Source organism: Budorcas taxicolor, chromosome X (assembly GCF_023091745.1).
Source record: "Budorcas taxicolor isolate Tak-1 chromosome X, Takin1.1, whole genome shotgun sequence".
NCBI classification, from domain to species: Eukaryota; Metazoa; Chordata; class Mammalia; order Artiodactyla; family Bovidae; genus Budorcas; species Budorcas taxicolor.
The window spans coordinates 126,164,436-126,178,748 of record NC_068935.1 but is presented as its reverse complement, the minus strand read 5'-3'; the positions used below and the strand labels follow the sequence as shown (position 1 = coordinate 126,178,748).

General features: G+C 37.8%; 1 protein-coding gene across 1 annotated transcript in view; it reads left to right on the top strand.

The window, feature by feature from the left end:
* CDKL5 (cyclin dependent kinase like 5) overlaps positions 1-14,313 on the top strand; it is a 107,563-nt gene that overhangs the window by 46,573 nt on the left and 46,677 nt on the right. Inside the window, exons 4-5 of the mRNA XM_052663614.1 lie at positions 8,495-8,631; positions 12,915-13,035. Coding sequence (XP_052519574.1) covers positions 8,495-8,631; positions 12,915-13,035 — 258 coding nt within the window. The remainder of the gene's footprint in view (positions 1-8,494; positions 8,632-12,914; positions 13,036-14,313) is intronic.

Here is a 14,313-nt window from a genome sequence, read left to right as displayed (position 1 = left end):
GCCACATATGTCATTGCTTTAAAAAAAATAAATACCCAATTCTTTACAACCTCTATCCTATAGAATACCAATTCTTAGCTTCAATTAAGTGATATATTTGACCCCACATTAGAGTACCTTCAGATTGGCAATCAGTAGTGTATCTGTTGAAATTCATTGAGCACTGGGGACTTCCTTGGTGGTCCAGTGGTTAAGACACTGCACTTCCACTGTAGGGGCCTTGGGTTTGATCCCTGGTCAGAGAACTAACAGCACCATGCTGGATGGTGTTGCCAAAAAATAAAAAAATTCACTGAGTACTGAACCAGGTGCTGTAAGATCTATGAAGGTAAATCAGGTCTGGATACTTTCAAGAAGCTTCTGATCAATTAGAATTAAGACATGTAAATAAAAAGCAGTAAAAGAGTAGAAAGCAGTCAGTGCCTGAATCACTTTGCATAATTTTGAGGTAAGAGAGATTATTTCTAGTTGTGGCATCCCAGGACTGTATTGGTAGTTTAAACATTATGGGAAACATTTGATCAGCTCTTATTTCACTGAGCTGACAAAACACAAATCCACTCTGCCCTCATCTCTGCTGGGCCATTATCAGTTACTATCAGAAGCATGCAGCCCCATCATTCACCCACCTTGCACCTGGACACTTTGTAGGCATGCCTGTACATACTTCTGGAGGGATACTTCCTAAATATTTCAGTGATAGAATATGAAAACGTATCCAATTATTCCTAACTTCTCAGTTCCAGGCCTATCCTAGGCACACTTTCCTATTATTTCCAGTTCTCCCTGGGAGACCTAACACAATCTTTTCTGTCTTTACCCTTTTCCTCCTGCCAGAATATTACCGTGCTTAATGGAAAGCAAGGGAACATGTGCAGTTCATACCCTTTTGGAGTGTGAAGTGTACATAGATAGTCTAGTGTTGGTGAAGATGTCCATTCAACCCCTATGTAAACCACTTAATTCTGTATCAGTTTATCATCTTAAATTTTAGTCAAGCTAATTATAATTAAAAATATCATTTCATGATAATATTGCCCTTATTGTCATATAGCTCCCATGGTTTCCTTTATTAGTTATCCTGAATATATTCTTTTGATATTATACTGACTTTTCTAAATCCAGTATTCAAAAATCTTTGTGAAGGTAATGAAATAATTCTGCAAAAACATATTAAACTGAAATGGGATCTGAACCTGGTCTGACCCACATTCAAGCCAATCAAGTATTCTCATGCTGATGGTATCAAGGAATATTTTTTGAGTGTATATTATCCTCTGTTAGCTTTAAAAGATTATGATAATGTCCTCTTTTCTTGTTAAATTCATATGTATCCACGAATTTACATAAACCATTTTTTGAGCATCATTTTAAGGTAGACTGCTGTTTAGTTTAAGAAGTTGTTATTATCCTAGGTTATTATTTAAAAGGGAAACCAAAATTTTATAGTAAATAAAAAGTTAAATTGAGAGTTTTAAGTTAAAAGAAATTAAAATTATGAAAATAAGTTTACTTTATCTTATAGTTAACACAATTTAGATTATAATAGCAACTATGTACTGTTTCTTAGAGAAAAGAATCAAGTGTTATCTTTTGGCAGGGTGGGGCAATTTTTACAGTAAAACTATAAGCTAGGTCAATGAGTGACTTTCACAATAAAAAGGTCATTAAAATTATACAAAAGGTTTTGTCACTTCTTTTTCAGTATTTTCCTGTTTTTTTTTTCTTGTCTTCATCCTGTCAGTTTTTTTTTTTTCCTCTCCAGTTAACTTGTATAACTCCATCAGGTCATTTATCAGTGTCTTTGCTATGATTCTCCCTGAAAAACTTTGACACACTGGTGGGAATTAAAAACTCCTGTTAAAAGGAAGGAATGCTTGAGTGAAGACATTTTTATTTGAGATCCTTTCATTTGTTAATATTTTCTATTTTGATGACTTTTGTTTCTTTATTCATCATCATAAATGTGGAGTCTCAGATAGTGAATTCTTGATGATAACCCTGAATGTTAGTATTATAAATTTGTCTATTAATATAAGTTTCCACAGAGAAACACTTAACTAATAAATACCTAACCAACCAGAAGTCTCCACAGAATTAATTCTGCTCGGTATGTATTTGTATTTTTCTGAGAAGAGAAAAATGATCAGAGACCAAAAAGATACTAGAGATTATTTAGTTAAAAGACACTTTTCAGGCTATGTATAATGATAAATTGAGGCTAATCCTCCTACCCTTCCTATAATTCCAATCTTGTACATTGATATTTGATGTTCAGATGATAATCTTCCATCACTTTTGGATCAGCATTCTCTTATGTGCCAGTGTCTACCATGCTCAATTCTTTAAATAATCCAAGAGCACTAATTTAGATAGCTTTGGACCAGCAAGAATTAAAAACACTGTTCAACCTTTAATTAAAGAAGTCCTGTGGTCTAAAGTTTATTTTTGACAAACTTTTGAATCATCTGATGTGATAGTACCTTTTGTTTATTCGAACTTTTCAGCCCTTCCTGAATGTACAGGTGATAGGGTGAAGAGAGATCCTCCTCACTTGTCATTGGGCCTCCATACATGACAAGGAGGCTGACTTTGAGGGAGTTGTGTAGTAGTCTATTTGAGGGAGTTGTGTAGTAGTCTATGGTTAAGATAGGATTTAGGCTGTGTCTTTGCTTTTCTATCAAAATTGCTTGCATTTCATATCTTGCTCCTGTTTATGGTTTCTATAGATAAATATTTTACCTTGGAATGGACATAGTTGTTCTTAACCATAAGAAAATGTTTAATTGATCATTCTTTCCTCTAGTTTATGTCATCCTTATTTTTACTCAGACACTAGAAAGTTCTATTCTGATCTCAGAATCAAGGGAACTCTGGCCTCTTATTTTGTATACTTGTACAAAACAAGGGTTCATAATCTTTAAATTCAAAAATCTGGTTTCTCTGTAAGAGAGGCCTTGAGACAGACTTTCCAACCCTTGGTGAAACAGATGAATCAGTTCACTAAGTTTGAGCTAGTCATGATTTCACCACAATTATTTTTAATGACCAAAATGGATCTCTTTCAAACTTCAGGGATTCTTCTTGGATTTGGTGACCATTTTGTACCTTTCATGTTTTAATCCATTTCCATTGTGCTTTATCTGGCCTTCATCTCTGAAGATTTAAGAGTTCTCATCATTTTTGGTATATATGACAGCAGCACCACCATTCAAACCCCCCTGGCCATTTTTCTTGCCTCCTGTTGATGTTACCTCTTCAGTCAGGGCATCCAGACTCAAAATGGCACCATTATGGTTTTGTACCATGATGGCTTGACTTTTCCCCACAGAGTACGTGTTTAAAGTCCATTTTGGGGTGCCTCTTTGGCTATACAAAAGTGTCAAGTTTGTGATTTCATAAAGTAGGTTATAGTTATTTCTGGACTTCTTTTCCAAGCCCACAGTTCTTTAAAAATAGAGTTACAGAAGAGTTTCTGCTCATCTTTAGATTTTTCTCTTTTCATCATTTATCTTTGCATTTCTTTTGTTCCTGTGATCTTTCTTCTTAAAAATTGTTTTCTTTTACTTTGTATCTCCCTTCTTGATTTTTACGTGTGTTAACTTTCAGCCTTGCTGGCAAGTTTAGAAATAGGTTAGTTAGTTTGTAGGGTTTTTTTAATGTCCTTTTTCTGACCCTACTATTTAGTCATCACTCAGTAGAATTTACAGAACTTTGTCAGAAGCACTACCTGTACTAAGCTAAACACCCTCCATGGTAATTGATGTCCAGGTCTATCAGCATGCATATAAGCAGGAATCACATGGAAGGGCGTTCAGCAGCATCTAGTAGAATGCTAATACTAGTTTACTGCTGAGGAACCACAGCTATTATTTGATTAACTGAGACTAAGACACAGACCCCAGGATCTTCATTGAGCTTTTCTTCCACTGACACTGTGCTGCTTTGACATGTAATGAAGCAGAAACAGTCTAGGCCTGAATTTGGGTGTTCCGACTCACTCTCCAAAGCTCACCCACTGCCTTTACACCATGTCACCTCTGTCCCTGTGTTCTACGTGGTATGACATTCCTTTCACTTGCCCTGAGAAAGTTATTATTTCTAGACTTGGTTTCTTCATTTGTGAACTGGAGTGAAAGTGAAGTCGCTCAGTCGTGTCTGACTCTTTGTGACCCCATGGACTGTAGCCCATCAGGCTCCTCCATCCATGGGATTTTCCAGGCAAGAATGCTGGAGTGGGTTGCCATTTCCTTCTCCAGGGGATCTTCCCGACCCAGGAATCGAACCCTGGTCTCCCGCATTACAGGCAGACGCTTTACCGTCTGAGCCACCAGGGGCTTCCCTGGTAGCTCAGATGGTAAAGAATCTGCCTGCAATGTGGGAGACCCGGGTTGGATCCCTAGCTTGGGAAGTTCCCCTGGAGAAGGAAATGGCAACCCACTCCAGTATTCGTGCCTGGAGAATTCCATGGGTAGAGGTGGCCTGGTGGGCTACAGTCAGTAGGGTTGCAAAGAGTCAGATGTGACTAACACACACACACACACACACACACACACACACACACACACACAACCTAAATAAAAAGCCATGAGATTATTTCATCTGGAAGGCAGGGGGAGTTGTGCCCACTTCAGTGGGCTATGCATCTACCTTTAAAAATCTGCCTTACTCAACAGCCTTGCTACTTTCTGAACCTCTGAGGAGAGAAGCATGTATAAGTGGAATGTGCATTCCTTTTCCCCATCATCTAATCATTTAGTGCCACAATTTTCATCATGAAGTACATGGAGTAGGCCAGGAACCTTTAAAAGTACTCATAGGAACAAGAATAATGGAATTTCCAGATAATGAAGAGTGTGCATTTTTACTTTCACTTACAGAATTAATAACTCCACTTTCTTCCTGTTCCCATTCATTATAATCTTAGTGCTGAAGTGCTTACCTCAACTTTTAATAACTGAGTGACATAAATTAGAAGAACCTTCACTTCCTAAACAAGATGAGCTGGTTAAATGAGGTATCTCTGCATACTAAGTGATTTTGTGACCTTCTTTTTGATGATTTGTTTTTCTTTTCTCTTTAGCCATTGTTTAGCAAAGTTAGTATAGATTCGAATGATAAATACATATATAACAAAGTACCAAAATTCAGTGGAGTTTAGGCTCATAATCAATGAGATCTTAATGAAAAGAAATCATGGATTATTAGATTTGGAAAAGGCCATGGGACTTTTTAGGGTACTGTGTGGGTGTGGAGGAGTGTCCATTTAGTTATTTTATGAATGAAAAGTTAAATGGCTTGCCCAGAGTCACATGTTACATTGTTAGTTGGTTAAAAGGGTCCAAAATCTAGGTCTCCTGGATCCTACTTCAGTGTTCCTTCTATGATAGCCATGTTGCTTTGGCCTTTTGGCTTTGTTAGCAAAGTGAAACTGCCGCAAGTTGGTAATGATACAAAGGTACCTGTTTTTCAGTGCCAAGAATTCCCCAAGCTTTTGATTAGAAAAGGTATTCCAGCTTTATTTACCTTTTACTTTGTTGCACCATTTATTGTAACCAGCTCCAGCATAGCTTAGGGATGTTCTAATAACCAAATACATGTGTGTTCTTGACCCTTGGTGCTGTCAGTTTTCTGGAACCTTCATTTTTCATAATCACATATTGTAGACTACTAGGGGGAGAGGTGAATAGGGAAAATAAATTCATTTTGTCTTACTGTCTGAAAAATGGCCCTTTCAAAGTTCTAGAGACAGAAACTTGAAAACACTGTCCTCAAAACCAGGAAGGCGAAGTGCCTTTTGTTTGATATCATATTGCTGCTTCCCATGTTTTATGGGAATAAGAGCTAGCCACATATGGGCAAAGATTTCCTCATAGCACCATCAAAAGCATTTGTGTAGGAAGTATTTATTGATCTCCTCTGTACCAGGTCCAGTCCTAGGTGGTTGGGTGTGTGTTATTGAATACCAAGCAGAACTTAGACCCGTCGTCCTAGAGCTCTCGGATTAGCAACAGTGGCCACATAGATGGTAAACCAGTAAGCAAACAAATACACCAATAAAGATGGTGGAAAGGTTTGTGAATGAAAAGTCAGAGTATTGAGATGAGGACTAATGGGGATGGAGGCTTGCTTTGGCTGAGTGATCGAGTGACATTTAAACTAAAGCCTGAAGGAGCTAGCCCTGTAAAGAGTCTGGTAGTATAATGAGGATTCTCAGCAGAGGGAACAAGCTCAAAGGCCCTAAGGTTAAAAAATAAAGTTTGGTGCTCTTTTGGGAACCGAAAGACTAACATAAAGGTAGGGAGAGAAGGGCATGAGATGGGGGTGGAAACGCAAACAAGGATCAGGTCGTGAGTAGTACAGTTGTCTCTTGCTGAATTACTTCCTTATTAGAAGACCATGTGTGTGGCAGTCTGTGTCTTAGAGATAGGTGGATTTTAGTTTGATTACCTCAACCTTGGGAGTAACTCAGATGGGACAGCAGAGAAACAGGTTGGCCTTCTTCAAAAGATTGGAGGCATTTAGCCTCCCTAGTCTTTAGCGCTTCTGACAGTTACAAAACACCAGTTCTCTGGCCCAGCCCTGGTTTGCAGAACAGCTGGACATCTGCCCACACCACAAGCCTCTAAGCTACTTTGGAAAGCCCTCTAATCACGTCACAAACATTGCCCCTACTGCCAGGTGGCCCCGTTTCATGCTCTGACATGGGCCCTTGAGGACCTGGTTTCCAGTTAACCCCCTGATGTGGGTGGATTGCTCTACTGCCTGTGCCACTGTCCACCTTTGCTACTGCTGCTTCCTGCCTTCTGATAGGCAGAATTCCTGTTCCAGGATTCTCCAACAGTTTTCTTGAAGTAAGGAGAGTATTTCACTTGTGTAACCAGTTCACAAAGGAGCGTTGACTTTGTTTCCTGTTTATTACAGATACTCCAGGGGCTACTATAAAGCCCATGGTTTTATTATAGTCTTTTTTCTTTAAACTCAGTTTGAAGGGAGGTGGGGTAGGGGAATTCCCTGGTCGTCCAGTGGTTATGACTTGGCATTTTCACTGCCAGGTCCTGGATTCATTCCCTGGTCCAGGAACTAAGATCTGAGCTGTGTGGGGTGACCATAATCTCAGAGATACTGCTGGCCCTGCATTTAGGATCTCCCTTCCCTCTTTGGTCCCATTTAGGGCCTTTCTCTAGTGTACTTTGCTTAGGAAGCATTTCTTTCTTGAAGGCATCTTCATCTTTCTCATCTCTGTCCCTAACCCTATTTTCTTCCTTCTCAGACATGCCTGAATGTGAGGGTCACACAGCTTAGACTTTCAAGCTAGGATTCTGACCATTACCCAAAACCTTAGGGTCATATGTATTTTAGAATTCATAACTTAGATTTTAGAATGGAAATATGGCATGTCACTTTAGGATCCTGTGATCAGGTGTTATTTCTAAAGCAAAACGTAAGAATTATTTATACTAACTAGGTTAAACAAAGACTTATAAGTGGTTTCATGTTAGTTCAGGTTTTGCTCCTAAAGAGATTTTCCTTAAAGTTAGAAAAAAATATATATATCAGTTTTTAGACTGATGTTTTTGGTTTTCAGAATGCTGATCAGAGATTAAGACCCTGTATCCTTCTTTGTATATACATATGTAACCGTGGCAGTTAGGATGTCCCAACTAGATCTAAAGCTATTATAAAAATTCCTTTAACATGAAATAGTACCTTACTTGCTCCCCTGCCAATTGATCCATTAGAGTTAATGTGACTTCTGTCCTTCCTCTGTGTCTGAGGGTTCACCATGAGTGGAGTTGATGATACAAAAGGGTATATTGGTTCAGCATAAGTTCTCCATTCCAGTACACTACACTCCCTGGGGGTGGACAGATAGACATGCCACAGGAGGACAGCAGGAACTGGCAGCAGCCGCTGTTCAGAGAGATCAGTCACCCTTAGAGTTTCCTGCAGGTTGACTATGAGCTGCACTGTGGATGCGTGCAGGGCACATGACCTCTGCTCACAGAGGTGACTTGCGTGCAGCCTGGGGAATAAAATGCTCTTTTAAGCCAAAGCTTCAGGCCCAACTTGAAAATTTCAACTGCTACAGATGCTGCATGGAAGCTCCTCTGCACAGTGATATGACTGATTCCTTTTTACCCTTTTAAACTCCTCTTTCCTCTGTATGTAGGGGTAGGGTTAACACGACAGTGGATTCCTATGTTGTATCTGTAAGTCTGTTTTATGTATACACTTTGCAGTAAAGAGTACAGGAAAATACAAGCAGAAAGTTAGGTTCATGCTGGTCAAGTAAGCCTTTTCTTCTATAAGTTTCTTATTCTTGATCCTTTCAACAGGAAAATCTGATATTTGATATTCCATCCTTGGACTTCTTATGCAGAAGTACTCAAAGTGGAAAGTGAAATTAGTATGTTTTCAGTGTTCTTAGAATTTCCTGAATAGTGGTTTGAAAGCTTTAATTTTACTCTATTCACCATTGTTTACATTCTAGAAAATGAAGAAGTCAAGGAAACGACTTTACGAGAGCTTAAAATGCTTCGTACTCTCAAACAGGAAAACATTGTGGAGTTGAAGGAAGCCTTTCGTCGGAGGGGGAAATTGTACTTGGTGTTTGAATATGTTGAAAAAGTAAGTCACTGACATAGTAGAGATCTGCCTCATTCTTTTATTTAGCGCTGTTTCTGATGCTATTAAAGTATTATTGTTGAATGTGACTTGTCATTGTGCCCTTAATCTGACTGTAAAAATGAAAGTATTACCCACAGTCATTAGAAATCCTGAAAAAATATTGAAGGATTTTGTACGCTTTAACCATACAGAGATAATCTTAAATTTAAACAGTGTATTGATTTGGCTTCTGAAGTCTTAGACTCTATCTTCAACAAGTAATTTTTAGACTTGGTTTGTTTTAATTAAACTTAAGCAAGGCCTCTGAGGGAGAGGCACATAAATTGACAGTGACGGTACAGGATGATAGAAGTATGTGTAAGATACTGCACAGGCACAGGGTGTCTGAATCAGACCTAGATGGCTAATGAGTGGGCTCATGAAGCAGCCTTTTTGAATTGCCAGTGTTGTAGCTTTATTTGAGGGAAGAAGATGTGCCAGGAGCCAGAAGGTAAAGCTTGAGGAGGTAGATGAGACCACAAGTAAGGAATTAGAAGCGTGGGAGAAAAGAAGATAAAGCACATATTGTTCGAGTTGTCTCTGTACTTGCTTTAATATTTTTATAATTGTTATTAACTGTTAGTGACAGTTTTAATCATATGACCTGAGGGGGAATGTCCAATGCCATAAACAATATTGTATACCTGTGAATTTCTTGAACAGCAACTGACTTACATCAGTTGGTTATTGTCAAGAACTGAAATAAGTGCTTTCACAAGAATAGAATAAACTGGAGCCAGACAGACCTTTCAGCGGTTTCCTTACTGAGTAAATAGGTGGCTACTGCTGATCTCCTGTGTTCTTATCTAAAATTAAGACTGGAGAGGTTTATCTTTGCTTTAGGTCAAATCTCAGGTGCTTTCTGTGTCATAAATGACAGGGTATCACCACCAGCATCATCATCATGAAATGGAAAGCAGAGTTGCCAAGACAGCTAACCAGTAATATGGCTTTTCAATTAATTCAGCCTTTATAAATTATTTTCCTAATTAAATATATATGTATATAGTAATTTCATTACAAGCAAAACTTGAAAAAAATATAAACTTTGTTGCCTTAAAACACTGTTTTATGTTGCTTTTCCAGAATCTGTTTAAAGGCTTCTTTTTTGTGTGTTAATTTAGGCATTTTCCTAAGGGATCCTTCCCACTGGGGAAAACCCCCCTGAAATTTGATATTTTTTAAAAAGTTATAAAAAAGGATTGCTGTAGAATTAGACGCTTATTTTTTAGTTGTCAAAAATAATCATGTGGTCTACAATTGTCCTGCCAAATAATAAAATTCAGCCAGATCTATTTTCGTTATCTTTTTTATTTCTAATTCTACTCATGGTGATTGTTTACAATTTCATATGAACAATTGGAGAAATCATCTATGTGTATCAGACAGTATGTAATGTCTGCAGTCTCTCTGCTGGTAAGTGGCAGAGCTGCTACCAGAACTCCAGTCTTCTGACCTCTAAGCCTGGGATTCTTGTGCTGGCCTTACGGTTTTTCAGTGGAAGGTGACCATCACCCTCCCATCAGTAGCAGTGCCTAATGATTGACAGTGAGTCTCAAGAGGGCAAGGAGAAAGATGCTCTTAGGGGTAGGGAGTTGTAGCAGAGACGCAAGATTACAGTGGCTTAAACAAAATAGAAGTTTCTGTCTCAAGTACAAATACAAAGGTAGATGGATATGGTACCTCTGCTCTACAGCTGCAGGAGATCCCAGGTGGCTTCCGCCTTTGTGGTCTGCCACCCCTCAGAAGTGGCCCTTGTCCTCAAGGTCAGGATGGAGCTTCAGCTATCACATCCCATTGGCCAGGACTTAGTTGCATGGCCATACTAGCTGCGAGGCAGAGAAAAATGTACTCTTCTTTCTGGGCATTTATGCATCTACTTATAAGATATATTTATTGCTCTAGTAAGGGAAGAATGGATTTTGGGGGACATTTCTCTCTATAAGTGAGGAATTTAGAGTTGAATAGTAAATGAGACATACAATTTATGTTCTTTATTACAAAGCCCTTTTACTCCTCATGTGCATTTGTTAATTAAAAAAGATAATTCCAGGGGAGAATCCCTAAAAATTGATACATATATGTTTTAAACATTTTATTTCATCTTAGGACTTATCAATATACATTCATTTTCCACATTCTCTTTAGAAGTGGGTATTGATCTTCTGGTTGGATTTCTGATGGGCTTTCTTACATACATCCTACCCTTAATGCATCAGTGATATCCTGTGTCAGCTTCTTTAAAGTGAAGTGAAAACTTAAAAACATTGCAAAGTAGTCTCAGTGCAGAATCCTACCACCACCACTGTCCCTTGCCAGTGTTTTCTAGTTGCATTTACATTTGATTAGATAGCGTTATGTGTAGTGGCTTTCCTTTAAGTCTTTCCAAATTATTAAACTTCACTTTCTTATAAACAGCAAACCTCTTTTTTAAAAACATTATTTAGTTGGCTTATATGATACATAATTATATTAAGATAACATGTATTTGTTATAAATAGGTATGAGAGTATTATAAACAGGCAGCTGATTGGTTATATGTATGCAACTTGACTGGCGGGGGCAAAATTTTAGAGCAACTTTTTGGTCTTAGGACTCCTTTACATTCTTAACATTATTGGGAACCCTAAGAGCTTTGTATTTATGTGGGTTTTATCTATTAATATTTATCATATTAGAAGTCAAAACTGAAGAATATAAAAATATTTATTGATTCATTTGAAACAACAATAATAAACCCATTGCATGTTAACATAAATGTTTGTGTATCAGTCACTCTTTCAAGTAAAAAATGGTATGCCTCAAGAAAAATGACTAGTTCAATTTATAAGTTGATTACCCAAGTGCTTTTCCCCAAGACAGCTAGCATACTTTGATATGCAGCAGAAGTCGTTTAGTTGTATTCCTCATTTTATCATGTAGATTCCTAAAAAGACAAAGTACTCAAGAACTGTAACTGAATAAACATGATAATTTTTACTGCTTCATCAAAGACATCCTTTACTGAAATTGACCTTTTCCTTTTTTTTTCAAATGTAAGAGTATGGCATTGAAGAATCTAATGCTTTGATTCATGCTAAGGTGCCACCAGTGTAAATGCCAACACAGTGAAAAAGGCAAACAGCTGAGTACTGTTGTGAATATAGTTTTGACTTCATGGGTCCTCTGAGACAGCACCACTCCCGGAGATCCACACATTACACTTTGAGAACTGGTGTCCTAGATGGTCATCTACAAACAGTAAACTCTAATCATTCTATAGACCTTAATCTTGTGCTTTACAGAGGAAATGGAGGATATTTAGTTAATCTGGAAATTTACTGGAAATTGATTAAGTGGAATTTCTACTTAAACACGGAGAAGGCAATGGCACCCCACTCCAGTACTCTTGCCTGGAAAATCCCATGGACGGAGGAGCCTGGTGGGCTGCAGTCCATGGGGTTGCTAAGAGTTGGACACGACTGAGCGACTTCACTTTCACTTTTCACTTTCATGCATTGGAGAAGGCAATGGCAACCCACTCCAGTGTTGTTGCCTGGAGAATCCCAGGGACAGGGGAGCCTGGTGGGCTGCCGTCTGTGGGGTCGCACAGAGTTGGACACAACTGAAGTTTCTTAGCAGCAGCTACTTAAACAATGAGCATGAATTTTAGAATGGTCTCTGACTCCAGACTAAGATTTTTGCATATTGATTTGTTTGGAGTCCGTGAATTTTTATTTCAACAGTATTTTGTAGCCTTTTAAAATATTTGTTCTGATTATATTGACTACTGGTAATCTTAGGGATCATTTAAGAATATTTTCCAGGTCTCCCAGAAATATTTCAAGGCTTGATCTTACTGTAAAGTTCTATCAGAGATGCACAGTGCACTATGTTAAAATGACTGTTTCCCCTCTCCTCTATATATTACAGTGTCTTTTCCCTACTTTGTGTTGCTTTTCCCTCAAAATTAGGCTAAAATGATGCCTGATAGGTTTCAGAGAGTGAAGAGTGCACAGGATTATTATTGGAGACAGCATTGGGGAGTAGCAAAAACTGAACTTCTTTTAAAAAGAGAGCCTTGATTTAATACAGTATCCTGCTTTAGCATGAAAAAGATTATAGATGAAAAGCAAAGCAATTTAAAAATATATATATTCTGTGTATTAGATGAATTATCATCCAAGATGCTTTTAAAATTTTTAATACATAATTTCTGGGCCTACCTAATTTTGGAGATCAATGGCTCTTTATTTAATTTTTAGAATATGCTTGAATTGCTGGAAGAAATGCCAAATGGAGTTCCACCTGAAAAAGTAAAAAGTTATATCTATCAGCTAATCAAAGCTATTCACTGGTGCCATAAGAATGATATTGTTCATCGAGGTAAGTATGGAATTTTCAAAATGGAAAATATTAAAATAGCAAATAAAATTAACAAAATATTTCACATAGGCATTGACATTCTGTTTAAATTAAATACATTTTGAAGGTATAGAATATTTGTGCTCCAGGTCTCCTTTCATATCATCAAAAGGATGGACTGCACATTTATTTGGATATTATGGTGAGATCTCCATGTTTGTATAACCAGATCTGGTTTCAACAGTACAAGTACCTAGTGATAAAAGGAACTCAACAAATGCAAACTTAGCAGCTTGCTTGGCGAGGGCAACGACCTTCTCCATTGCCTTTTGGTCCTGCAGATAGACCTGGTAATGTGAAACAAGCCAGAATCAGACTTAGAGGTGATGCTAAGTGACTGGCCCCCGTTGACAATCACTTTTCATTCTCTGTTCAACCAAGATCTCTAGTATGTACCTTTACCTCCTGATTTTCCCTGCCTGTTACTGGAAAGTGCCCATTGTTTTCAGGTTTTAGGCATGATCAGCCTTGCGTAAAGGCCATGATTATACTTCCATAAACTGTTTTATTTTGTTGTTTATTGCCATGAGGTGGATGGTTTGTAGCAATAAAAGAGAAATTACTTGCTCAGCACCATCTTTAACTCTACACTGTTTATCTTCTCCTGATAATCTCTTGCATTCAAGAGTCACGCATTGAACAATAATGAAGCTAAAAAATGTTTGTCAGAAAATGTTGCAGTATCCATTTCTTATCTTTGAATTATCAGGCAAATGAATACTACATTTTAGTGTTTCTAAACAGACACAAAAGGATATCATTTTAAAAATAGTTTCACATTAAGAATAGCTTAAAGGTCATGTGAAGAATGCCAACTCCTATTATTTCTGGAAAGAGACAATTTGTTATCTGTCTTCCATTTGTCTTTCATAGCAGTTACTTTACGAAAGTTGTTGGCAGCATGGAGAGGTGGCCTGGTCACCTGGACATCTAGTGTCTAGGATAATGATTCTAATAACAGTCTCTGCTACAGTTTGAGGATATTAATAAGGAACTGATTTAGCTGCATTTCCATAGTGATGCTGTAATTTGGTTAAGTGTATAGTGAATTAATGGTTGTGAATTAGCAGTAGAAACAAATCTACAAATTCTGAAATCTGATCTGAAATGGTTCAGATGGTTCTGCAATCTACAGATCTCACCCCTACCTCTTCCCTTTCTCCATTTTCACTTCTACCATATAATATAGATGATGAGTACTCTAAGAATAGAATTGTGAGATGCCTCCAAAGGGGTGAA